Raw genomic sequence first — 27,681 nt, forward strand, 5'->3', positions numbered from 1 at the left:
TTTTGAGGTCCATTCATGTTGTAGCATTTATCAGTACCTCATTCCTGTTAATTGTAGAATAATATCCATCATGCCCAGCCCCCCTTTTATTGATCCATTTATCAGCTGGTGGACATTGGGCTGTTTCCATTTTGGGGCTATTATGAATGCTGCTGCCATGAACATTTGTGTGCAAGTTTTTGTGGGTATGATTTCATTTTTCTTGGGTAGATAAGAAAGTGGAATTGCTGGGTCTTAGGTTAATTCTGTTTATTTTTTTGAGACAGAGTCTCACTCTGTCATCTGAGCTGGAGTACAGTGGCGTGATCTGGGCTCACTGCAACCTCCGCTGCCTGGGTTCAAGAGATTCTCCTGCTTCAGCCTCCTGAGTAGCTGGGATTATAGGCACCTGCCACCGCACCCGGCTAATTTTTGTATTTTTAGTAGAGACGGGGTTTCACCATTTTGGCCAGGCTGGTCTTGAACTCCTGACCTCATGATCCACCCACCTGGGCTTCCCAAAGTGCTGGGATTACAGGCATGAGCCACTGTGCCTGGCCAATTCTGTTTAATATTTTGAGGAACTGCCAGACTGCTTTCCAAAGCAGCTGCACCATTTTACATTCCCACCAGCAGTGAATTGGGGTTCCAATTTCTCCCTGTAATTTTCTTTTTTTTTGAGACGGAGTCTTGCTGTGTCATCCAGGCTTGAGTGCAGTGGCGTGATCTCAGCTCACTGCGAGCTCCGCCTCCCAGGTTCACGCCATTCTCCTGCCTCAGCCTCCCAGGTAGCTGGGACTACAGGCGCCCGCCACCATGCCCAGCTAATTGTTTATATTTTTAGTAGAGATGGGGTTTCACCGTGTTAGCCAGGATGGTCTCAATCTGCTGACCTCGTGATCCGCCCACCTCAGCCTCCCAAAGTGTTGGGATTACAAGCGTGAGCCACCGCGCCCGGCCCAACACCTGTATTTTTCTTACTGCCTTTTTAGTGGGTGTGATGTGGTATCTCCTTGTGGTTTTCATTTGCATTTCTGTAATGACTAATGGTGTTGAACATCTTTTCATGGCTTTATTGGCCATTCATATAGCTTACTTGGAGAAATGCCTATTCAAACCCTTTGCCTATTTAAAAAAACTGAGTTGTTTTTATTATTGGGTGTAAGAGTTACTTATATATTCTAGATACAAGTCCCTTATCAGATAAATGATCTACAAATATTTTCTTCTATGAGGGTTGTCTTTTCAGTTTCTAGATTCTAACCTTTGAAGCACAAACGTTTTTTTCTTTCAAGATAGAGTTTCACTCTTGTCGCCCAGGCTGGAGTGCAGTGGCATGACCTTGGCTCACTGCAACCTCTGAATCCCGGGTTCAAGCAATTCTCCTGCCTCAGCCTCCCAAGTTGCTGGGATTACAGGCATGCACCACCACACTCGGCTGTTTGTATTTGTAGTAGAGACAGGGTTTCTTCATGTTGGCCAGGCTGGTCTCGAACTCCTGACCTCAGGTTATCCACCTGCCTTGTCCTCCCAAAGTGCTGGGATTACAGGTGTGAGCCACCATGCCCGGCGAAGCACAAAAGCTTTAAATTTTGCTGAAGCCTAACTTATCTATGTATTTTTTATTTTTTATCACTTGTGCTTTGGGTGTCATCTAGAAATCACTGGCTAACTCAAGGTTAGGAAGATGTATTCCTATGGTTTCCCCTAAGAGTTTTATAGTTTTCACTTACATTTTAAGTCTGGAATCCACTCTGAGTTCATTTTTGCATATGGTGGGGGTAGTGGCCCAAATTTGTTCCTCTGCATGTGGAAACCCCATTGTACCAGTGTCATTTGTTGAAAAAGATCTTTTCCTCAGTGAATTATCTTGACTCCTTTATCAAAAATCAAGTGACCATAAATGTTAGGATTTATTCCTGGACTCTCAATTCGAATTCACTGATTCCAAATATCTATTCTTATGAGGCCTTCCCTTCCCACCGAGCAGAAGCTGAGAGCTCCCTGACCAGAGTATCCACGGGAGACCTTATATTTGAGGAGCTGGGTGGGCTGGGCCCCTCAGGGCCGACTCCAGGGACAGGCAGCACTGTTAGGGAGGAGGAAGGGCTTTAGGGTAGGCTGGAACATGGAACAAACAGGGGGTTGTAGGGGGTTGCGGCCCCTTCACCTGTCTGGGGGCAGTGGTGGTCAGCCTGCCCAGGTCACATTCCTGGGCAGCCCCTGCCCTGGAGGCCTCTGGAGGGAGGAGTGAAGAGGGAGGGCACCGAGAATGCAGTGCCTCACTAGGCAGTGGGGAGGGGACCTCGTGCCCAGCTTGCCGCCCTGGACGGTCTGCCTGCTCTCTGTCCTGCCACCTACCAATCCCAGCACCTCACATTCCCCAGCTGCCCTGAGGGATTTGTGTGGAGCCTCCACTTACACTAAGGCCAGGGGTGTCAGGGCTCAAAATAGCCAGGCCACTGGGCCCTGGAGGGCACACTTGGAGAACAGGGAGAGGCGGGTGGGGAGACACCCAGTGCCCCTCTGCCCCCATGCTGTCTGGATGTGCAATGAGTGAAGGCGAGATGAAGATGGGCCGCCCAGTCCCCTCCTCCCATAGGTAGTATCTGCAGAGCTGACTTGGATCCTGTGAGTGGGAAGGTGCCTGGGAAACTTGGAACAAGGTGAGAATTTCCCAAACCAACTGCCCAGCCAGGCCCACTGCAGCTGTGGCCTTTGTCACAAGGAAAAGCAGCAACGCTGGAGGAGGGAGGCAAAGGCTGGGGGTCCACAGGGGCTCACGACGGCTGAGCCTGGAGCGACACGGGCTGTAGGCACCGTGACAGGCAGCTTCTCTGGGGGAGTCAAACACACTTTATTCAACATAGGAATGTCTGAACAGGAGGGCCTTGGGCAGGGTTCCCTGAACTATGCTTCAAACCCCACTGGAAACACAGCAAAGATCATCACAAAAACCCAGGATACCAGGACAGGGGGCTGCACAAGGTCGGGTCAGGTCACAGTGGACAAGCACACAGTGGCCCCGCCCAGGGCCAGCCCAGCCTGAGAGAGGGGATGAGGGCTCTAGGCAGCTCACTCAGAAAAGCCAGGGTGGGAGGAGGACACCAGCCTGGCCCACTCAGGGAATTCTTTCTACCACTGAAAGCAGTGGGGATTAACTTAGCTGGGGCTGCCACACCAGCACATGATTACAGGGTTCGGGGTGACGGGGAGGAAGCCCCTTGGCAGGGCTGTGCAGCCCTCACAGCCACATGCACGGCAGCCCTGTCAGTGGCTTCCAAACAGCAAACCATCAGTGACACTGACCTTCCCTGCCCAGGACACCCCTCCTGAGACCTGGGGCCAGTGTGGTGAGGAGGAGTCACTGGGGGGCAGAGCCAGGCAGGCTGCACGCAGAACCAAGAGGACCCCAGTCCCACACTGAAGACACCATGATTGCGGGTGGGGAAGATCTCAGGGTCTCCACCAGGGAAGAGCGTCAGTCTGCACCCTTGGCCTGAGGGTGCGCTTGTGGGCAGGGCCCATGCAAGGCCTGGGAAGAAGCCAACCCTGGGGGAGGGAAGCCCTGTGCACGGCGGAGCGGCCAACGCCTCTGTTGCAAGCACTCCCGGCTGTGCTATGTAGTGCAAGACATGAACGGGGAGAGAGGAGAGGGTGGGAGCGCAGGGTGGGGTCAGGGAGATAGATATCCTATGACCCCTGGGGGTGACAGGGAGAAGCCACTCATGATGGCCTAGTTGGGTCCAGCTGAATGCCTGATTAACAAGCACGAGCGGGGGGGTGGGCAAAGGACGCAAATATCACCTTCCTGGACCCACCCCTGCTAACCCAAGAGTGGGACATGTTACCAGTGTCCCCTTCTAGGGGAGAACCTGTATTGCTTCCCCCCACTACTCCTGCTAGAAACTACAGTGGCAGATGCAGGGAACTCAAAGTCTAGATATGAATGTCACGGGTGCTCCTTCCATCTACAATGCACGGGGAAGATGAAAGGACTTTGGGATGGCATGGGAATGCAGACTGGCTCACCACCAGGAGGCGGGAAGGGCTGTCTGGATGGATGGAAGCTAAGAGGGCAAGGTTGGTGCCCAGTGGGTATGAGTGACCGCGAGAAAATCACTACACTACACACAAAGCTAGGGGTGATGGGAGGCCCAGGGAGGACTATTCTATCTAAATGACTCACAGACGGGTGCCACGAATGAGCTGGTGCCCACAGCTCACAACCACAGGCAGAGAAGCACAGCTGATCACTGTGGAGGGAGGTGGGGAGGGCAGCATGGGGCACACGGCCCTCACAGGGGCTCACTCTTCCAACTTCCCTTCCCGAATATGCTCGAAGGAGAAGGGTAGGAACTTGAAACCGGTCCCGCTGTAGAATTTATTCTGGAACTCAACCCTGGAGAAAGAGAAGAACGCTATCATTCAATAGAAACTTTGTGAAACTTTCTGGGACTTCACAGTTGGGCCAGAAAGATGCCCCATGCCCACCTCGCCCCAAGCCTCCCTTCCCCGGGGGAGCTGGAGAAAGCCCAGAGTGCAGAGATCCCACTTTTAAGGCCTGGGACTCGCCTCAGTAAGAGTTCGATGTACGGAGGAAGGGATGTGCCCTCAGTTCCCAGTCTTGCTCTGTCCTGCCGAGCAGTGTGTGTTTATGCACAGCTCTCTGTAGAGAGGCATGTGCAAAAAAAGTTGTTAGCTTGAGCCTAACATTGTTCATGAAGAAGTGGCCCCCAACGCCCCCTCCTGGGTGGGGATCACACAGCCCACCTCTAAGGGAAGCCCCCTCCAAGGACCCTGGGCAAGCACCTCTGTTTGCTTGTTTTTTTTCCTGGGGGGAGCTAGAAGGGCGAGCTTGGAGTGAATGTTGAAGGCTTTCCATTTAAGGAAGGAAATTCCCAGGAAAGAGGCGGAGTTAGGAGGGGAAGTCTTCTCAAAGCAATGGCAAAAATATTCTCCAACCACAAAAACATCTCAGAAAGAATTCTTCTCTTGAGGACTAAAAAAAAGCCTGAGCTCCCTTCCCAGCAGTTCCACATCCATGCCTGATAGTCTCTGTGGGGCCCTTTCACTCTCAGGGAGGGTGGGAGGAAGACTGTCCCACAAGCAGAGCTGGGCTGCTTGGCTGTGCTTCCTCCTACAAACTCACCCTGGACAGCTGCCCAGCAACCAAACCACACCAAATAAGGGCAGAAAAATGCATGATTCAGAGAATAAAAAGGCCAAGGAGAGCTGCCCTGAGGAATAGTTTCCACATGGTGCTGTGTGACCCTGGAGGCACCGGAGCGCCTGTAAGAACAGGCAGGGGTGGGGCTGTGGCAGGCTCCAGGTGACAGGTCATGTGCAGGGTGAGGGCTTTGAGGCGCTTTAAAGCTTCAGGAACCCTTGAGTTCCCTAACTCAGTCTTTACAAACAGAGCTTCCTCCCTCCAAGCCAAGAAGCAGGAATTAAGAGAACAGGGGCTGGGAGGTGGTTGGGGACCAAAGGTAGACAGACAGTTTGCCAGTGGCATTGGGAGCTCCTCAGAGGCCCTTCACTGGGGTGCAGGCTGAGGAGCACCCCCTTGGAGAAGACACAACAGAATTTTCTGAGTGGGAGTAAAAGCAGTCGGCTTTCTCCCACACATCCCCACATGCCACAGGGGTGGGTCAAGGTTTTCCAGGAAAAACAGGACTCAGGAGGGGGAGGACACAGAGCTTCCAACTGACGTTAGCTCAGGGTTCCTGCCAGAGCAATTCCAAACGAGGACCTGGATTCACCCATGTCCCAACACCACACCAAAACGACTTCTCCAAGTTCCAGTTACTGAGACCACCTCTGAGAGAATGCAGTGGGGCCTAGCGGTAGGTTCCTGCTTCTCACCCACTTGTGTGAGGTTTGAATTCTTCATATTTAATAGACTGTGTTCCCATGTGGCAAGGGTTATTTCAGAACAGCTGAAAAGAGATTTACATGTCCCCTTTTCATTCAACAATACACAGCCAGAGAGTGCACAAGTCACCTGAGGGTCCCAGGCCATTACCTAGGAGTGAATGTCAGCCTTGGTAGGGCATGCTGACCCCCAAATCCAGTGAGATGTCCAGAACTCTGACCCCACCCCCTGCCTGGCTAATCACAAAACCATTCTAATCTCCAAACTAGTCAAATGCAGCAGCAGCTTTGTTTTCAGATGCCTGTGGGGGCACCACCCTTTTCTTGGCACCCCTCCAGACACCTTATCTACCCATGGGGCCTAGCAAGGAGGAAGAGGGATATATGCCTGGGAGGGGCACATCAATTGTACTGTGTGAGCAGACAGGTGGCCTCCCCGACCTACTGCCCAATACTGCCCCTCCCACCAAAGTCTCTGCTGCTTTAGAGACTTAGAGTGGCCAGAACTGGGACATCTCGGGTCTATCTTGAGGTCAGCCTGATTTTACCTCCTTCCCTGGCCACCCTCACCCCAACCACCCAGCACAAAGCTGGAAAGCAATTTCCCTGCCAGTCTCCCCACCCTCTCCTGCTGAACTGGGGAAAGGTGTGCTTCTTGAGAAAGTACAAACATGAAGTTCCCTGGGGCAAGGAGGGCCCCATCTGCCATCCTAGGTTCTTCCTTGTTTTTGGGCCTCTCCACTGCTCTGCTCAGGGAGACTCCAAGGTCTCGCCATGCCCCAAGCCACTGAAATGCACCTCTAGAATTCAACAGCTGTGAGGAGAGCCTCAGGAAACCAGATGAGTGTCTCTATCATCTCTTCCAGCTCCAGCACTTGGCAAAGGCCACCTGGTGACTCAGAGGGATTAACTGGGACCAAAAGACATCATTCCTGCCACGTAACAGGAACTCTTGTTTCCTCGAGTGGGTGAAGGAGGAAGGAGTCTTGGGGCCACTTCCCTTTCCTGGTGGGGGTTGTGACTGAGGGCAGGCAGTTTGGAAATACAATTCTGGGCTGACCTGTTTATCTAGCCCATTCTGCCACTCTCTGTGCAGCTCAGGGCCTAGAACACACATCCGTCTGATAGCCTGAATATCAGGGCAATGAGGGCAGCCTGGAACTACATTTTAAGAGTTCCGAGTTCTCCTGGGCAGCCATTCCCTCAACTGCTCCATGCTGTCATGCCATGGCAACACTGCATTCCTATCAAGAAGTTGGTCCCCGATTCTGTCCCTTTAATCGCCACCCACTCTGTGAGTATACAGGTGGGTGTACATCTATGTGTATGTGGAATTCGCTAGGTAAGGAGAGACCAGGTTCCTTGGAAGGTAGGCCCTGGGGCAACCTTCCAAACATACAAAACTGATTTGTATGTTCTGCATACAAATCAGTTTGATGTTTACAGTGATAACTACAATCAAATCCCTGTCTCATGCCTTCTCTGAAGAAGAAAAGATGTCTAATTACGGTAGGTAAGAAGCCAAGCACCCTTCATGTGGCAGGAGGGAGGAAAAGAGAGAGAAAACTCAGGAGACAGAATTAGCCGCTTAATACCTTAACCTGCTCACTGTTTTCAAACACATCACCCCCCTTCCTATGACGCTGCATGAATCTCACGCTAGTGGTTTATATGTTATTGAATCAAATGTTTTTCTCATTGTCCCCACTGAAGAGACCCAGAGCTTGTATAATGGGGCAGCCCTTGAATCAGGAAACAGCAGGGATAAAGTGGGAAATATGAAGATGCCTAGGCTGGATGCCAGGAAGAATAGCAGCACCATCCCTACAGCTGGTTCAGCAGCCCTAGAGACTCCACCCTGGTAAGAGGGCCACAGCTCAGAACACCTCCTGCAGTCCTGGGCCACAGGGAAGATCCAGGCATCCTGGACGCACAGCTGCATTGTGCCAGGAGGCGGCGCACAACCACCAACTTCATTCACTCCTGTTTTAGTGGTGGGGGAGGCGCCCCACTCATGTCGCAGGGACAGCCCTCCAAGGACGAGATTCTGGAAGCTGCACAAAGGAGGTTTGCACTGTTTATTCCTCTCCTACCCAATACACCTATTGCCAAAATAAATACGACATATACGGGGAGGTGTTCCTTGCAAACAGCACCTGAGGGCATTCTGATGGTATCCCTCTACCTCCTGTGGGGTCTCCTCTCATTCTGGACAGGTTAAAAGCAGTTTCTTTATGGGGGACCCCAGGCAGACACCCTCTCTCCAGGGCATCCCACTTTTTTTTTTTTGAGACGGAGTCTTGGTCTGTCGCCCAGACTGGAGTGCAGTGGCGCAATCTCGGCTCACTGCAACCTCCATCTCCTGGGTTCAAGCGATTCTCCTGCCTCAGCCTCCCAAATAGCTGGGACTACAGGCACCCACCACGACACCCAGCATTTTTAGTAGAGATGGGGTTTCGCCACGTAGGCCAGGCTGGTCTCGAACTCCTGATCTCAGGTGATCCGCCTGCCTTGGCCTCCCCACATGCTGGGATTACAGGTGTGAGCCACGGTACCCAGCAAGGGCATCCCACTTTTAAGCAGAGCAGCCACGACCCATCCTGGAGCACCTGCTTTTGCTGTGGCAGCACTTGGTGTGTGCATTACTTCCTGCTTGCTCACAGTAACCTTGGCAGTGAATGTTCTGCTCAGGTCCCCTCCCTGCTGTGACAGAGCTGGAATTCCAACCCAGGTTGCCCGATTCGGAAGCCTGCTGTCCTGTCACTCATCACTTCAGTTCAGGGGAACGTGGGAAGACACGGGGAGGCCACAGGTGAGCCTGAGGAGGAAGCAATCCTCTGGCAACAAAACCAGGCTCAGGCCCAGGTGACCTTGCTCTGCAACAGTGCCTTGCTCCCGCCCTGCCCAGGAAGGAGATGACTGGCTACCCACGTGGGCTGGAATCAAGGTGAGGTGGTCACTGTTCCCTCAAACCCAGGGCTCAAGGGACAGGAGTGAAAAGAAAAGGAAGGAGACCAAGCGGCAAGAAAAAGTGAATCCTCAGAGGTTTCTCGTGCACTGAGGAGGGCTGAGGAAGTGTGCTTGGGGGAGGGGGGTCGGCTGATAAGCTGAGAATAGGGGGGCCAGCCAGATGAGCTGGGTGGGGAGGAGGGAGGCCAGACGGAAGAGAGCCAGGCCAGAGGAAGCTACGTCTACTGACACAGCAGGGTTTCTGAAGGAGAGTGCACCCCAGCCACGTCTTGCCCTTCCATGCCTCACTCTCCGCCCATCACTCAGAAAAACCCACAGCTGAATCTTTGAGGAGGCTCAGGGGTCACCCAACCATGAGAAAGTCAAAGATAAAGGGGAGTGGGGAAGGAGTTTCTCAGGTTCAGATCCTGGATTTTCTTCAGGTTTGGAGAACGAAGAGAACATTCATAGTCTTCTTCTGGCCTTGGGCTCATGAACACAGAGCATCCCATCCAGGGGCCTCTAAGGCACACCAGTGAGTCAGAGCCCTATGCTTGTAAAACAGGAGGAGTGTGTGAGTGCTTCTCTGGGGAGAGGGGCCAGAACTTCCAGAGAACTGGGGTTTTGAGACCCCAAAAAAGAGAATCACAACATAAAGGAGGAAATAGAGACCCAAAGAAGTGGAGTCTGAGGTGGAATAGCCACAGAAAATACAGACTGCCCCAGTTTTTAGTATAAGCATGTCCCATGCACATTTGGGAAATACTCATACTGAAAAAATTATTTGTTGTTTATGTGAAATACACACTGTATTTTTTTTTTTTTTTTTTTGAGACAGAGTCTTGCTTTGTTGCCCAGGCTGGAATGCAGTGGCAGAATCTTGGCTCACTGCAACCTCCACCTCCTGGGTTTAAACAATTCTCCTGCCTCAGCCTCCCAAGTAGTTGGGATTACAGGCATGTGCTACCACACCTGGTTAATTTTTGCATTTTTAGTACAGATGGGGTTGCACCATGCTGGCCAGGCTGGTCTCTAATTGCCGACCTCCTCCTGACCTCGAATCACCTCCTGAGGCAGGTGATTCACCTGCCTTAGCCTCCCAAAGTGCTGGGATTACAGGCGTGACCCACCACGCCCGGCCACACTGTATTTTTATGTGCTAAATCTGGCAACCCTGGTTTGAGGTGGTCACAGCCCAGACTACACCCCCGCTCTCCCAGTCCCAGAGGCTGAACTCATGCTCTCTCCACACAGAGCCATTAGGAGTCCATTAAAGAAAACAAACAGAACCACCCCAAACCTGCCCTTCTGAAGAAGCTTCGTGAGTGTACCAACCTCCACCCTATAGAGCCAGGAATCCCCCCAGCCCACAATGGAGCTGCCAAGGGTCCAACTCAAAGACCCCTGGCACAATGACAGAACAAAGAGGGCAAAGCTGGGGTGCAGTGTGCTCTAGCCTTTCCTGCACTTAACATCCATCCATTCCAGAGCTGCTTCCACTGTTCTGAAGACAGAAGAGTTACACACCAGAGAGAAAACCAGAAACCCTACGACCCCAGCAGCCCCTCTAAGCCAAAATCAGGAGCACTGGGGACAGTTAAAGGCAGAGAGCAGGACCTGACACCATTCACCAGGGACCTCTCCCTAGAGTCTAGGGAAGGCTGAGCTGTGCTTTTCTGTGATCATTTTCTGAAACTCAGTGGCAAAGCTGGTGCTGGGGTGTCCTGAGGTAAAGCTAGTGCAGGGCCGGCTCATGTTTCCTGCACAGAGCTGCAGGGCTGTGTTGGGAGAAAAGCTGCCCTCTCACCACAGCTAAGGACACATCCACCCCCATGCCCGCCCTGCCCCACTGCCCCTCACCAGTGTAAGCGCAGTGCATGGAGAAAGGCCGAGAGGCCCTCCATGATCAGGAGGATGGCCACGGTCAGGGTGGCAAAGGCAGCGAAGATGAAGAACAGCGCCAAACCTCCTGCCAGGCTCTTCACGCTCAGGCCGATGTGGATCACCATGGTCCAAAGCACCTCAGACAGCTCTGGGGAATGGGAGACACAAAATCCAGTGCAGTTTGGCAAGAGGCAGCTGTAGGCACGAATTTTGCTCTGCCATCCCCCCACTAGGGTTCCGTGGACCCTGGCTTCCCACTGCCTTAGTGGGACCACCATGCAGAGCTAACCTGGCAAAAGTGCCGAGCCTCCTGTCTGTACTCATTCTCCTTGCATTCAGGAACCTGAATAATTCCAGAATCTTCATGTAATTTCCATTCTACTTAAGCCCCCCAACTGAAAGTATGACCACAGAGGGGGAAACTAGAGTTCCGGAGCCCGGAGAGGCATACTCACGCGCATGAGCAAGGCTGAGGGCCCAGAGCCGCAAGTAGGAGGCAGTGTTGGAGATGCAGCCCAGGCAGTACTCGATGGTGTGGATGGCCTGGTGGACCATGGTGTCCCCAAAGTCAAACTGTCGTGGGAGGAAACCAGAGAGAAAATATAAGGCTAGGAGGGGAACGTGCAGGCATTCTGAGTTGTGGCTACTTGGCGCTTTGAACCTGGGCCGGGGCAGGGGACTGCACTTCCCATGGTTGGCACCTCAACTTTGGAGCGCCCAGAAGCACCCAGTGTTGAACTCAGATGGTGATTTCGGCAGTGCCTTCCCCAAAAATCCTGCCTGGCTTAGCCCTCACCTGGGACACCTCCACTCCCCTCAATACACTACATTTTCATTAACTACATCTTAGTAAGATTCTTCTCGACACATTTGTTTTTCTCCCTCTGGGGCTCTGTGCTCAAGAGGGGAGTGTATGCTGAGTTGAGACACTGTTGGGAAAGTGACTGTCTGGGTCTGGGACCCTAAGGACCTGCAGGAGGGCAGGAAGGGATTTTCCCCAGACTGCGCTTCAGGAGATGGGCTCTCAATCTGGACACTGTCCTGAAAAGACTAGGCCTCTACAGCCACTTTACTTATTCTTTTTACAGCCTTTAGGGAGCAAGATAACCTTCTTTTTCTTTTGTGACGTCTAAAGAGATTACATGGTGAATTTTTTTTCCCTACATGATTTCACCACCATGCACAGGGAAATCCTGACGGAGTTTACGAATTTCCACGTGGGTTAAGGCCAAACAGCACATCTGTTTGGGTTAAGGCCAAATAGCACATCTCCAGTTTGTTTGTTTTCATTTTCCTCAAGCTCCCTTTGTCCCAGTTTTCCTTTCAATATCAAGAATTATTTCCAGAATAAAGGAATGGGCTGGAACAAGCTCTTGGGAGTGCACTTTCAGGATTGCTCCAAGCAGTCGGGGTGAATGTGGGCTTCTGAATTTGGTATATTCTGGAAGCCCCAGGTACTTTCCCTGGGCCTCTCACTCTGTCAGGCTGACCAAAGACCAGAGGCACTACCTTACGGGGCTTCCCCCACAGAGCCCAGACAAGAATCCTCTGAGCTTTCAGACACTCCTGAGGGCTCAGTGGCCTCCCATCGGCCCCTGCCCTCAGATCAGGGTCTATTTTTTGCAGCAGTTCCTTTCGAAACCCACATGATTCCACTCCCAAAGGACACCAGAAATGTCTTGGGAAATCACTGAGAACATGGGGATGGGAGAAAGTGGCTCGGCTGGTAAAGCCACAACAGCCCAGGCCACAGGGGTGCAGCCAGCATGGAGGGGGCTGGCTCCACCATGCCATCTCTGGGCAAACGTCTGCTTTTCCCTCACCTCTATCGACACCTAGTCTATTTCTGGGCTTTTCTTCCAGAACAGGCTCTTCAAGTGTCCTTACTTACCCTGAAACCTAGGGTAATCCTAGTTCCCTGAGTTCCCTAAATCATAACACCGTGGTCAAGAGCTCTTTCCTACCACTGCTGGTTGCCGCCACAGGGCCTGCATCGAAAGGAAGAAGTCCACGGCTCCCAGGAGTGCTGATCTCTACTCCTGTGGGCCAGGGGGGCAGTGACCACTGGGCTCCCTTACAGCCAACCCCTTCAGTGTTTTCATTCCACCTCAAGTTTCTCCCACTGAAAAAAGTGCAAGACAGGAGAGAAGCCTCGCTTCCAGGCCTTACCCTTGCCTTCTCCCCTTCATTCCCAGCTTCCTGCAGGCATTCTCAGGAGAGGCAAGGACTGGGTGAGAAATCCAGCCTAGCACTTATGAGTCTGCCACTCAGCACACTCCCAGTATCAATCAGCCATGACCGACCATGAATCGCTGCAGAGTCCCTGTCCACATCCTCTGTCTCAGTTTCCTCTCTGCCCAGCCAGTCGTCACCCTACTGCACCCTGGCTTCCACTTTCACTCCTCCACAAAATGCCTCTACTTAGTAAGGTCACCCTGACCTCCCAGTTGTTACATCTTTTTTTTTTTTTGAGATGGAGTTTCACTGTTCACCCAGGCTAGAGTGCAGTGGCGTGATCTCAGCTCACTGCAACCTCTGCCTCCTGGGTTCAAGCAATTCTCCTGCCTCAGCCTCCTTAGTAGCTAAGATTATAGGCGCACACCACCACACCCGGCTGATTTTTGTACTTTTAGTAGAGATGGGTTTTCACCACGTTGGCCAGGCTGGTCTCGAACTCCTGACCTCAAGTGATCTACCCACCTCGGCCTCCCAAAGTGCTGGGACTACAGGCGTGAGCTACCGCACCCGGCCCAGTTGTTAACAGACGTTCTGTGTCCTTGTCCATGCTCTTGCAATGTCTGTCACTATGGCCTCTTCCTCCTTCTTGAAATACCTGCCTCCCCTTGGTTTTCCTCCTACTTCTCTGGACAGTTCTTTTTAGTCTCCATCAAGGTTCTTTGTTTGTTTGTTTTTTCCTTTTTTGAGACAGGAGTGCAGTGGCATGATCTCAGCTCACCGCAACCTCTGCCTCCCAGGAGAATCAAGTGATTCTCTTCCCTCAGCCTCCCAAGTAGCTGGGATTACAGATGCACGCCACTACCGCCCAGCTAATTTATGTATTTTTAGTAGAGATGGGTTTCACCATGTTAGCCAGCTGGTCTCAAACTCCTGGGCTCAATCTGCCCACCTCGGCCTCCCAAAGTGCTGGGATTACAGGTGTGAGCCACCGCACCTGGCCAAGGTTCTTCCTTAAATGCCGATGTTCTCTGGAGTTTCAGCCTCAGCCCTTGCATCTTTCTGGTGGGATTGCTACTCAGGGCTTCAAGGGTCACCCCTAGAAGTGACTCCCAAATGGATCTCACTATCCCTGCCTTGTTTCCAGCCAGCTGTCCTCCTCCTCCTGGGGAACCACAGGCTCTCCATGCTCAACACAGCAACTGCTCTCCCCCACGGAGATCAACTTCTATTCCATCTCTCACGTCCAGCAGACTAGACAGCTGGGAGTCCATCTCGAATCTTCTCTTGCTCCTTACCTTTATTAGGGCACTGGGACCTATAGCTTTCTTTTTTTCTTTTCTTTTTTTTCGAGACGGAGTCTCGCTCTGTCACCCAGCCTGGAGTGCAGTGGCGCAATCTCAGCTCACTGCAAGCTCCACCTCCTGGGTTCATGCCATTCTCCTGCCTCAGCCTCCCAAGTAGCTGGTACTATAGGCGCCCACCACCACGCCCGGCTAATTTTTTGTATTTTTAGTAGAGACGGGATTTCACCGTGTTAGCCAGGATGGTCTCGATCTCCTGATCTCGTGATCCACCCGCCTTGGCCTCCCAAAGTGCTGGGATTACAGGCATGAGCCACTGTGCCTGACCTGGGGACCTATAGCTTTCACTTCTTTAATATCTCATATTGGTTCCTTCCTTTCCAACTCGTCCTACAAAGGATGGCTTTCTGTTCTGTCCTGAATGACATCAAACAATGTGGAGTCCATGCCTCCTGACCTTGCCCCTCCCCAACCCAATATACCCTACAACATGGTCACTGGGGGTATTTCCTCAATGCACCATGGCTGTGTCACCACCAGCTTCACCACCCTCTCTTGGATGGCTCCTTGTTGTCCAAATGAGGCAAAAACTACTATGGCTGGTTTCTGCCAACCTCCAGTCTCACCTGTCCCCAGTTCCCCACCCCTGCCTCTGCTCCAGCCAAGCTGAATACTTGCTAGTCCTCAACATGTGATGGGCCTGCAGGTCTTTTGCCTGTGAAGCTGCATATGCTGGTGGTCTGCACTGCTCCTCTACAGGGCCTCCTGCTTGACCAGAGTAAGATAACTTCCTTAGGGAGTCCTTCCAGGGTCTCCTTTTCCACCCTCACCCCAGTGTTCGTCAGCTGCCCTCTTTCTGTGCTCCCATAGCATCTGGGGCACACTTCTATCACAGCACCTGTCATCCAGACTGTCTCCCCACTTTGGGAGGTCTTTGAAGGCAAGCACTATGTTCTTCTTCTCTGTTTCTGTAGCACTATACACAATGCTGGACACACGGAGGGTGAGTGAATGCATGGATGGGTGGGATGAATGCACCTGGTGAGGAGACAGTGGGGAGAGGGGCCACTGACCCAAAGGCTGAGTGGTCACGGCCTTTGAAGATTTCCCAGACAACAAACTGGCCTGGCTCTGGTGTGCAGCTGGACTGAGTCCCCACTAGGGAGAGGTACTAATGCTTCCACTGGGCTGGAGCAAGGGCCTGCATGGGACAAATACATTTTCACAGCCAAGCAAAATGGGGAAGTTCCAGAAGTAGGCTGAACTTTTTTTTAGGAACCTGTTTTGTTAGAAATCATTAAATGTCATGGGTATCTAAATTTGGCTGTAGAGAACCAGACTGTGTATGTGCCTGATAAAAATAAAATATTTAGACTACTTGGGTAGCCAAGGGTAGCTGAATCCCTGAGTGAGCTAGGGATTGGGGGCTGAATTAGAGTCTATCTTGTTGGATATCCAGCCTCCCGGGATATGGCTACAAACGAGAACACTGGTGCACAATAGCTGGTCAGACCATTCCGACAATGTGGGTGCGTGGCTAGGAAGACATTTAAAAAGCAGTGTTGTTGGAGGCAGTGAGCCTGGGAAAGGGCTGGGCTCCTCACTAACATGGAGCACACCCACCATCCCTGCCAGGTAGCTCAGCCAGGGACTGCACAGATGAGCAGTCTAGGAACACAGACACTCTTTGATGCCAGCAAAGGAGCCTCTCTAGGCTTCAGGAAGACCAGGTCCTGCCTGTGTTTACATAGAACAGCAAAGGCTTTCCCATTCCCATCCCACTGCCCTCCTAGAGAGGACCAGAGAGTCAGGAAGGGAAGGGTACAGTTTGTGGGTCTAGGCATTTTAGAGAGAAGTGCTGGGGGAAGATGCAAACAGTGCAGCAAGGCCTTTTAAAAACCCAATTTAAAGAGTATACGTTGCTAAGTAAATTACTGCTGAGCCAGAGGGCCTTCTACTCGAGATGTGGCCTGAACAGTTAGTCAACTTGCTTTCCAGTCTCTGTTATTCTCTGTTATTCTCTATGTGTGGCTGATATAATATTAACTCCTTTCACCCAGATGGATTATTTCCTTTGGGATGCATCTGGAAGGCAAAGCCTCCTTTTGAAAGCTGTCTCCCTCTCACCTGGGTCACATGGAGGTAGAGCTGACCCCGAGAAGGGTCCACCACTTCTAAGTTGAAGCATCATCAAGCTGAGGAGGGCAGCAGGAAGAGGCTGGCTCAGACAGGAGGAAGGGTAAGCTTTGCTCACAAGCACTTGGAGGAGCAGGGAGGAAACGGCTACTCCCAGTGGCTGGGAGTAGAGCAACCACAACATCACAGGAGAGGAAGGCAGAGGCCAATGGGACTTAACCCCCAAGAGGAGTCACTTCAAGAATGCCAGTGCAGACATTACTTGTAGCTCCTTTCAAAGCCATTCTCCGAGGCATTAGATCAGCAAAGTCAATGAAACAAAGACAGAGGTGACTGAATGAGATGCAGTTAATGGAGATGAGCTTTTTAGAACACAGGTTCACGAACTGGTTAGAAATGGCCAGTGAAATGCAGGATGCACAGGAGTCATGTGTGTGGCCCCAGGGTGTGGCAGGGTCAGCAGAGTGATCACAAGGATGGGAAGAGAGAAGCCCAGATAAACACGAAGGCAGCGCCAACTTTCATCTTACCACTTCGTCCTCGGTAGGCTTGAAAACACAAATTTACACTTAGTGGGGAGCCACGCCACACACAAGGTCACAAGTTAGGAGCACGAGGCTACTGAATGCTTCTTGGGGAGGATTGTTCATGTTAAATGGGCTAGCACGTTGGAGGCAGGCCTCCTCAGCATACACACAAAGCAAAATCAGCAGGAATTTAGAGCATTAAGATAGGTATTTTTAAAAGGCATCCCCAGGCCTTGTGATTTCTTTTTTAAAAAAGCATAGATAGTGAAAGTGGTCAGACAGACTGAAAAGTCCAACTTGGGTCCTCAACTCCTATTTTATTTGATTTAAAAAGAATATAATGAGCAGATGAGATTTAATAGTTCAGTTCAGAGGCTTTGTGCTACAAGGGGTCAGGCAAGGAGAGTGGGCTTGGAGGTGCTATCTTAAGGAAAAGTCTAGTTTGGCCTGACTAATTCTCTCTCTCCCTGTAAAAAGTAGGCAAATGACACCAAAAAGGCTCAAACAAAATATCTGCAGCAAGAACATATCAGTGGTATAGGACTTCAAAAGTACCAGTGATTATAGCTGGTGAGTAATGCAAATGGAATGATCCTTGGAAGGGTCAACGGATGAAGAAGCTGTGCTTAGTGACCTGTGTTTCAGGTCGTAAGAGTTGGGATGCTGAGGCCTGCTCTGCCTCAGGCGAGAGAGCAGTCAGTAATGGAGACCTGCGTGCAAAGCACTGCAGGCAAAATCTGGAATTCAAGACAGGAACAAAACTGCTGCAGGCTCTGGGGGCAACAGCTGGAGCTTAGGGCAGGGTCCACTGGAAAAAGCTGTGGTGCCCTAAGAGGTCCAGAAGGCAGGCTGAGTATTAATTAGTATTTTTATTTTTCAAGGAGAAGACTGGAGTGAGGCCTCTTAGGGTACACAAGACTAGGGCTGACCCGAGGTGGAAGGAGAGGAAGCCCACACCACGGGATCTTACCTCGTCTGCGTCCTCTGAGTGGGTGGAGAGCTGGTCATGCTGAATAATCTCAGCATCCTCCTCTGTCGGTCCGTTGCCCACCCTGATCCCACCAAAGTTGAGAGTTCCCTACACAGATGAACAGAAAGAGTAGAATTTGCCTGGGCTTTAACATGACATTCTGTGAGGTGGGAAGGACGATGGTTAGTAACACAAACCTCAGAAAAGCATATAGTCTAACAACAAAAACAAAACCCACTGACTGAACAGCTAAGTAAAATCAAACAACTGTTCCACCCCAACCACCACCTTCCCCAGCCCCAGACCAACCTACAGTTATCACCTTACCCTGCTTCAGAGGAAATACGCAGTTCTGTCTACTGTGCCAAGAGGCACCAGCCTCACCTGGGTCAACGCTAATTGAGAATCCTGCTTGAATGAAAACCTTAATAGGAACAGATTCTCATTACAAGTACAGCTCTATCTGTAAAGCCTGCAAGGGCCTAAGCTTTTCTGGCACTAACGATTAGACTTTCTAAGAGGAAGGGGGGCCAAATGACATGGTGATTGTACCCTAGTCTGATAAGCTTTTAACAGGGGCCCAAGAATTCCAGCAACCTCTTCCAGAAATGTACCATGTCTCTGCTCAGGAACAAAGAACTTCCAAGGTCAGAGAAGGAAAAAAAAGCTTAATGTATATTCACTTGTGGCTAGAGAGTGCTGAGCTTACAAAGATGAGGAGGGGGCTCCTTGTCTTCAGTGGAGGGCTCTGGAATGTTAAAATAATTATTCCACAGGCACATGGGCAGACACTGATGGGGCATTTGCTTCTTCTGAGTTCACAGGCAGTCTTTGGTAGGGTCTCCAAAAGCACAATTATAAAGTCAACTTGATTTGAAAAAACTTGAGTTTTTCCAAACCCAAAGCAAAAAAGACTCTTTGGGAACAAAAACCAGGCAGAAATGAGTGAAATCTCACAGATCCCAATTAGTGCTAACCTGCCACAGCATGAAAAGGAATTTAAACAACAGCCCCAGATTCACTTCATATGGTTTCTGTCCAGAGGGCCAAACAAGGCAAGAGCTCAAGGGTGGCTCTCCTGCAATCTGGTCTTCAGGCAGCAGCATCAGCAGTGTGCAGGTGGCCTGCGCAGCTGCCCTGTGCTCCTCATCCTCAGCTCTACCTCCTGGTGTGCATTTTTTGCCATGGCTCTTGTCACAGTTTAATGCCCAGCTCAGACCTAAGTGTTTGCACAAATCCTCCCTCCTACTCTAGCAGTGGTCCTTAACATGCTGGTCAGAGAACTAGCTGCGTTAGAATCACCCCAAAAGCTGCATTTTAAATAGAAATTCTCAAATACTACTCCCAGAAATTGTAAATTTAGTAGTTCTGGGGTGGGGCCCAATAAATCTGTATTTAAAAAATATGTTCCCAAGTACAAATTGTATAATCATTGTGAAGGGCTTATCAAAATTTTAAATGCATGAACTCTTTGAGATTCAGCAATTCCACTGCTGGAACATCTAGGCTTGCAAAACTTTGGCAAGGTATATGGACAAGGGGCTCGGCGTGGTGGCTCATGCCTGTAATCCTAGCATTTTGAGAGGCTGAGTCAGGCAGATAACCTGAGGTCAAAAGTTCATGACCAGCCTGGCCAACATGGCAAAACATCATCTCTACTAAAAATACAAAAATTAGCTGGGCATGGAGGTAGGCGTCTGTAATCCCAGCTACTCTGCAGGCTGAGGCAGGAGAATCGCGGAAACCCAGGAGGTGGTGGTTGCAGTGAGCTGAGATCACGCCCCTGCACTCCATCTTGGGCAACAGAGTGAGACTGTGTCTCAAAAAAAAAAAAAAAAAAAAAGACACATGGACAAGGATGTTCCCTGCATTGCTGTTTGTGATAGCAAAGAATTGGGAGCAACCAACACATCCATCAAAGAGAGGACTTTGGCATATCCAGTGGAATATCCTACGGAAAGCTAGGCAACCATAAAAAAGAGCGATAGTCAGCCAGGCACGGTGGCTCACACCTGTAATCCCAGCACTTTGGGAGGCCATGGTGGGCAGATCACAAGGTCAGGAGATCGAGACCAGCCTGGCCAACATGGTGAAACCCGTCTCTACTAAAAATTCAAAAATTAGGCCAGGCGCGGAGGCTCATGCCTGTAATCCCAGCACTTTGGGAGGCTGAGGCAGGTGGATCACGAGGTCAGGAGTTCAAGACCAGCCTGGCCAACATGGTGAAACCCGTCTCTACTAAAAATACGAAAGTTAGCCAGGTGAGGTGACAGGTGCCTGTAATCCCAGCTACTTGGGAAGCTGAGGCAGGAGAATTGCTTGAACCAGGGAGGCAGAGGTTGTAGTGAGCCGAGATTATGCCACTGTACTCTTAGCGTGGGGGACAGGGCAAGACTCTACGTCAAAACAAACAAACAAACAAACAAACAAAAATTAGCCAGGCATGGTGGTGCATGCCTGTAATCCTAGCTACTCAGGAGGCTGAGGCAGGAGAACTGCTTGAACCCAGGAGGTGGAGGTTGCAGTGAGGTGAGATTGTGCCATTGCACTCCAGCCTGAGTGACAGAGCGAGACTTCATCTCAGAAAAAAAAAAAAGTGATTATCACTATGAAACAATCTTCAAGATACACTAACTTTTAAAAAACATAATAAATCGAGAGGCAGAAGAGTGCCACAGTTTAAAACACAATTCCTCATGTGTCTTTCTCTACATGCATAGAGCACATACACACCTATCAACAGAAGACAGGCAGATTATCTGTCAGAGGCAAGGCCCCTACCTGTTAACAATGCCCCTTGAAGAGGAGGACTACAGTGGGGGCAGGTGGTTTTCTTCTTAGCACTATATGCATTCTCTAGCCAAGTGCACATATTCCTTTATTTTTTTATGTCAGTAGGGGATTGTCAGGACCATGAAATTATGGGCCACTTTTATTTCTTCTCCCACTTATTTGTTTTAATACCCTAAGAAACAAATTCACAGTCTACCAGGTGACTCTGAAGTGCGGTCAGACTTGTGGGCCACCAGAGCCTGGACACCTCCAGATCATGCACATATTCCACTTGGCAACCCTCAGAAGGTGGACTGAACATGCAACAAAGGGCACAGGAGGGGACTCCTGCATATCCCAGGCTGGGTTATAGGATATAGGAGGAAGGCTTCAAGGTTCAAGGCTCCCAAAGAGAAAGCCATTTCTGAAGCTTTCTCCAACTAGCAAATAAACTGAGGGGCAGATAGGTTACATCTCCCAGCCAGACACTAACAAGGATCTCTTCAGAACACAGGAATGAGAGTTACAGGAACAGGGATGAAAGACACATGTCAGCAGAAAAAAGGAAAGAAAAATTAAACTGGGATATATCACTCACAGACAACCAAGGGGACAAAGAACAGAACAAAATCAGATCACTGTTCATATCCTCAGCCCTCTGGGGTCAAAAATCCAGAGGCTTTCTTGTAGAATGATCATCCTGATGCCTTCAGGCTGCTCTCCAGGAACAGATGTTTGGCTAAAGAACCAGTGGGGTAAGAAGACCCTGTGAATGTGCTGGTTTCCAGATGGGGAACTTTTAACTTAGAATTGATCACAGAAGAGGTTGCCACACTTAAAAGCATTAAGATCTTGTCAGAAGCATATCTTATATATGCTAAGACCAGCAGAAAGAAGAGTATGTGTTAAGGACATCGACAATAGGTAGTATGTGTTCTAAAGGTTTTTAAAATTTCTCACGGGGAAGTCCCTACTTGAAAATATATTTTAAGCAGCAAGATTAAAATTTTTCTGACCCAAAATGTCAGCCCTTTTAGACTAGTTCCAGAAGGATGACCATAAGAAGTTTTCCAAGTTTAAAATAATCAGAAACACTTAATGAAGGAAATGGCTATCCATCTAAATCTTTCATTTTATTTAAAGAAGTATATACTTCTAGCACATAGAAGTAATGGGTAATCACTACCGGTGAGACTTTTACAATCTTATAGATTCATTCATAACTTAGAACATATTGGGCTAATATATTTGTGCATTGTAAGACTTTGGTTAAAAGATGTTTTTGAGGACAAATATTCAAAGTGCTGTTACTGAATCTTGAATTAGTATCAGAAGAGGGAAGGATCAAGACAGATCACTTTGGTTATGACACCAGATGACAGTAAACACAACACATCGGAGGGTGGAGGTCTCACTGGAACAGCTGAGGACATGTGAGGTCTTCTCAGTTTCTCACAAAATACTAAACATGTATAAACTTTCACTTTTAAAAAAGAAGTTAAGTTACTACTAAAAAAGATCAAATGTCCAAGCATCACTCTAAAGTAGAACTCTAAAGTGCAGGGAAATCAATTCAAGAATCAGAGATATTCTTGCTTCCATGCTGAAAAATCATCCAATACATGGTCACAAAATACAGACATGAAAGTGGGTGAGTCCAAGAGCTGCCATCTTGGATTAAGATGATGGGACTCAGTGAGGGTACAACAGCCACTTTGTTACTATGGACATGCCTGTACTTACATATTTGAATAGAAACTTAGTAGACCAATACTAAAGATGATGCCAGAATCTATCCTTAAGAGGTGGAACTTCTGTTATCATCTCAATGAGTAACAAGGACATATTTCCCAAGAGCACACATGTCCCATGCTCTCAATTTAATTAAAAAGAATTCTGCTGCACTGTTTGCCACCTCTTTAAATGAAATGTGATGGTTTGTTGGTTTTCATTCACTCACTGTTGCAGCCGCTGCTGCCTCTACTCCCTGTTGGCTCGGGTTTGGGCTGACTGGGGCCTCCACAGGTTGCCCTTCCTGATAGTGAATGGAAGAAAAGAGGAAGGGGAGAGAAAACAAAAGAGGGAGGGAGTGAAGGGGGAGACGAATGGAAGGTACATGGAAGGATGAAGATGGTCAGAAAAGGGAGAAGGAGGGTCTTGTAACTCAGCTGGTCTCCAACAGGAGTCATCATCTAACTGCCGTTTAAGAGTCATGCAACAAGATCGTTTGGGGTTTCTCAGGCAGTGTAAAGAAAGTGCTATTGGATACCCAGAAATTACGCATGATACTGAACATCTAGCAAATTTAACTCTGTGTGTGTATGTGTGTGTGTGTGTGTGTGTGTGTAGAATTCATATACACACAGACATTAAGTAAACATATATACGTATGCTGCTTTTTAAAAAGAAAAAAAATCAACGTGCTTTAAACCAAACTTTTTTCCCGGATGTTTTGGTCAGTGAAAGTATCACAGTCTCATTTGAAAGGAAAATGTCTCAATGTCAGTCCTGTGGTTGCTCAGGCAAACCACATGAGTGAATTCACCCGTCTGCAGCTCTTGCAGCCTTGCTTGGCTTTGGCTGATGTTATATCTAGACAGGCACAGGCCTACATTTTCCTGAGTGCAGCGTGAGCAAAGCATGACCAGAAAAGGTAAAAATTTGTGACTTTTCTCTACCCCAGCTACTCAAAGCTGAATCCAGATGTCTTGAGCAGCAGAAACGTTTCTCTGACCTGGCAGGCTCAGTGCTCGTGCTGGGACATAACACAAATGCGTTTTGTTTGGTTGTTTTTTTTGTTTTTGAGACAGAGTCTCACTCTGTCCCCATGCTGGAGTACAGTGGCACAATCTCGGCTGCCTGCAACGTCCGCCTCCCAGGTTCAAGTGATCCTTCCACCTCAGCCTCCCAAGTAGCTGGGACTACAGGCTCGCACCAGCACGCCTGGCTAATTTTTGTATTTTTAGTAAAGACAGTGTTTCACCATGTTGGCCAGGCTGGTCTCAAGCTTCTGACCTCAAGTGATCCACCCACCTCGGCCTCCCAAAGTGCTAAAAGTGCTGGGATCACAGCCGTGAGGCAACGCACCCGGCCACAAATGCGTTGTAAGAGTATACAGATTTGTGGCTGTGCACAGTGGCTCACACCTGTAATCCCAGCACTTTGGGAGGCTGAGGTGGGTGGATCACGATGTCAGGAGTTGGAAACCAGCCTGGCTAATATGGTGAAACCCTGTCTCTGCTAAAACTACAAAAATTAGCCAGGTGTGGTAGTGTACACCTATAATCCCAGCTACACAGGAGGCTGAGGCAAGAGAATTGCTTGAATCTGGGAGGTGGAGGTTACAGTGAGCCGAGATCGTACCAATGCACCCCAGCCTGGGCGACAGAGCGAGACTCCGTATAAAAAAAAAAAAGAGTATACAGATATACAGATTTGTGCACAATTAATTATATCCACTGGGGAATTGCCTTGATCTTGAACAAAAGAAAAGTCTAGTAACTTTTAGCAATAGAAATACACCTACCAAATGCTTTCGCCTCAGATACTGACGGCGAAGGACCAGTGGTTTAAACAGCAGCATCCAAGGTACACACAGCAGAGCAACCACTACCAGGAAACACTGAATTCCTTTCTGCAGAGTAAGAAGGACAAGGTATATCATATAAAGGTCTACTGATCACATACGCAGTTTCCAAGTCTGGCACAAATTTCCCCCAACAGTACTTTCTTACTAATCTATGAATAACACTATCCAGTTTCTCAAAATAATTAGCACATTTTGTGGCAAAGCCCTAGACTTGTCCCATAGAAGGGCAGTTATAAATTTTTTTTTTTTTTTTTTTTTTTTTGAGACAGAGTCTCGCTCTATCGCTGGGGCTGGAGTGCAGTGGCCGGATCTCAGCTCACTGCAAGCTCCGCCTCCCGGGTTTACGCCATTCTCCTGCCTCAGCCTCCTGAGTAGCTGCGACTACAGGCGCCCGCCACCTCGCCTGGCTAGATTTTTTAATTTTTTTAGTAGAGACGGGGTTTCATCGTGTTAGCTAGGATGGTCTCGATCTCCTGACCTCGTGATCCGCCCGTCTCGGCCTCCCAAAGTGCTGGGATTACAGGCTTGAGCCACCACGCCCGGCCGGCAGTTATAAATTTTTTAGGGTCAGAGAAACATCTGGCTTCCTGATCAAGGATAATCATCTCAGACAGCCCGCCTCTGGGTTGACGTACCTGTCCAGAATACAACATTGAATAACCAGACTCTGGGTAGGAAAAGAGGAACATGTTTATGAAATGGATCAGAAGGCTTGGTGCATTCTCAGATGTATGAGCATCATAGGCCGTCCACTTGTAAAAAATAAGGATAACCAAATAGCCAAACAAAGAGGTCATAAAGATTATTTCAGGAATAAATCCAAAGTAGATATTCAGGGGCTTCTTGAAATAGCTAAAAAGGAGAGAGAAAAAAACGTTAAGGGTAAATAGGCCTAGGGCCACTCCTACACTGAATGGAGTATTCACTAGATTTTTCTATTTAATACCTCCTCAACTCTGTCTTTATCACTTTAAGCAGCAGCAACCAGAAGCTGGAGGCAACAGAGACAATGTAGGATTAACTATCACGGTCAAACTTCTCAACCTTGGTTTTGTTTTGCTGTTGCTTTTTCTTCTTTTTTGAGACAGGGTCTCACTCTGCCACCTAGCCCAGAGTACAGTGGTGTAATCTTGGCTACCGCAGTCTCAACCTCCCTAGGCTTAGGTGATCCTCTTACCTCAGCCTCCCGAGTAGCTGGGACTATAGGCATGTGCCACCACACCCAGCTAATTTTTACATTTTTTATAGAGATGGGGTTTTGCCATGTTGCCCAGACTGGTCTCAAACTCCTGACCTCAGGTGATCTGCCCACCTTGGCCTCCCAAAGTGCAGGATGACAGTTGTGAGCCATTGTGACTGGCCTCAAACTTCTGAACCTTGAACGGCTCCAATACCATCCCCACCATTCTCTCCATGAGAAAGAGAATGGAAAAATCTAGTACATTTTGAGACCACAGTTCATAACTTTTTTTTTTTTTTTTTGTAGAGATGGGGTCTCTTGTCGTGTTACCCAGGCTTGTCTTGAACTCCTGGGCTCAAGCGATCCGCCTGCCTTGGGCTCCCAAAGTGCTGGCATTACAGGTGTGAGCCGCCATGCCTAGTTCACAGTTAATAATTTTATGAGTTGCACATCAAGGAAAAAAAGAGAGCTCACTTACTTTGATGAAAATTGCTCAAGTTTTTTTCAAGGATCTTTACTGGAACAGCAAATTGTTAAAGGACTAACATTGAGCCTCATTTAAGACCATGAAAAAAAATTTCTTCTTTTTTGAGACGGAGTCTTGCTCTGTCACCCAGGCTGGAGTGCAGTGGTGTTATCTTGGTTCACTGCAACCTCTGCCTCCTGGGTTCAAGCAATTCTCCTGCCTCAGCCACCAGAGTAGCTGGGATTACAGGTGCCTGCCACCACACCTGGCTAATTTTTTGTGTTTTTAGTAGAGACGGAGTTTCACTATGTTGGCCAGGCTGGTCTTGAACTCCTGACCTCAAGTGATCTGCCCGCCTCATCTTCCCAAAGTGCTGGTGTTACAAGTATAAGCCACTGCACCTGGCCAGGCCATGAAGTTTTTTTTTTTGTTTTGTTTTGTTTTTGAGGCAGAATCTTGCTCTGTCGCCCAGGCTGGAGTGCAGTGGTACCATCTTGGTTCACTGCAACCTCTGCCTCCCAGGTTCAAGCGATTCTCCTGCCTCAGCTTCCCGAGTAGCTGGGATTACAGGCGCGTGCCACCATACCCAGCTGATTTTTGTATTTTTAGTAGAGACGGGGGTCTCACCATGTTGGTCAGACTGGTTTCGAACTCCTAACCTCAGGTGATCCACCCGCCTTGGCCTCCCAAAGTACTGGGATTACAGGCATGATCCACCGTGCCTAGCCACACCATTAAATTTTTAGAAAAGCACTTCTATAATGTAGAATGAGGTTCTGAGTTATTAATCCCTCCCCAAAGATGTCATGGTTTCTTTAGGCAAAAGCATTCTCTAAACTATGCACATTCTTATGACAGAAATGGAACAACTCACATATGGTTGAACAGGCTCAGGCTGACTCCAAACAGCATATGGATGATACCAAGGATAACAGACATCTTCATCTTAAAGGAGTTCAAGAAGGTCAGTTTATTGGTAGCAATGTTCCAAATCTGTCATAACCCAAGAAAACAAATAGGTATTATAAAGAATTCTCAAAGGGAAAAATATTCCTCTGTTTAAAAAACAATATTTATTTATTTATTTATTTATTTATTTTGAGACAGAGTCTCGCTCTGTTGCCCAGGCTGGAGTGCAGTGGCGCAATCTTGGCTCACTGCAACCTCCGCCTCCCAGGTTAAAGTGATTCTGCTGCCTCAACCTCCCGAGTAGTTGGGACTACAGGCACCCACCACCATGCCCAGCTATTTTTTTGTATTTTTAGTAGAGATGGGGTTTCACTGTGTTAGCCAGGATGGTCTCGATCTCCTGACCTCATGATCCACCCGCCTAGGCCTCCCAAAGTGCTGGGATTACAGGCATGAGCCACTGCGCCCGGTCAACAATTTTTATTTATTAGTCAATATTATTTATTATGGAAAATTCTAAACAGATACTTAAGCAGACAGGATGGTATAACAAACCCCCATGCACCTATCACTGCTTCAACAAATTTTTTTTTAACCTTGCTTCTAAGGAGAATGCTTCAAAAATTAATATCACCTTATGGACTCGTGAAACAAGATTACTGCCACTCACTCATCTCCATATTACTATAAAATCAAGTCCAGATATCATGTCATTTTACCCATAAATATTTCAGTGTGGCTGTCTAAAAGGAAAAGACTTATCTATTTATTTATTTATTGAGATGGAATTTCGCTCTTTTTGCCCAGGATGGAGTGCAGTGTTCACGATCTCGGCTCACTGCAACTTCCACCTCCCGATTTCAAGCAATACTCCTGCCTCAGCCTCCCAGGTAGCTGGGATTACAGGCACAGGCCACCATGCCCAGTTAATTTTGTATTTTTAGTACAGATGGGGTTTCACCATGTT

The 27,681-nt window shown here is 49.0% G+C and overlaps 1 protein-coding gene across 6 annotated transcripts in view; it reads right to left on the reverse strand.

The window, feature by feature from the left end:
* Positions 1-2,815: 2,815 nt before the first annotated feature.
* ATP6V0A1 (ATPase H+ transporting V0 subunit a1) overlaps positions 2,816-27,681 on the reverse strand; it is a 67,896-nt gene continuing 43,030 nt past the window's right edge. For 2 of the 6 annotated variants that reach the window (XM_033182961.1, XM_033182959.1), the window contains 8 exons: positions 26,680-26,798; positions 24,795-25,011; positions 24,097-24,204; positions 17,799-17,906; positions 16,832-16,849; positions 11,142-11,259; positions 10,663-10,834; positions 2,819-4,381 (listed from right to left, as the gene is read on the reverse strand). In XM_033182961.1, coding sequence (XP_033038852.1) covers positions 4,288-4,381; positions 10,663-10,834; positions 11,142-11,259; positions 16,832-16,849; positions 17,799-17,906; positions 24,097-24,204; positions 24,795-25,011; positions 26,680-26,798 — 954 coding nt within the window. In that variant the 3' untranslated portion in view covers positions 2,819-4,287. Of the gene's footprint in view, positions 4,382-10,662; positions 10,835-11,141; positions 11,260-16,831; positions 16,850-17,798; positions 17,907-22,530; positions 22,606-24,096; positions 24,205-24,794; positions 25,012-26,679; positions 26,799-27,681 lie in introns of all 6 variants that reach the window. The other 4 variants (XM_033182963.1, XM_033182958.1, XM_033182960.1 and 1 more) reach the window with 4 other exon arrangements.

This window comes from Trachypithecus francoisi, unplaced genomic scaffold (assembly GCF_009764315.1).
Source record: "Trachypithecus francoisi isolate TF-2019V2 unplaced genomic scaffold, Tfra_2.0 Lachesis_group20, whole genome shotgun sequence".
Lineage (NCBI taxonomy): Eukaryota > Metazoa > Chordata > Mammalia > Primates > Cercopithecidae > Trachypithecus > Trachypithecus francoisi.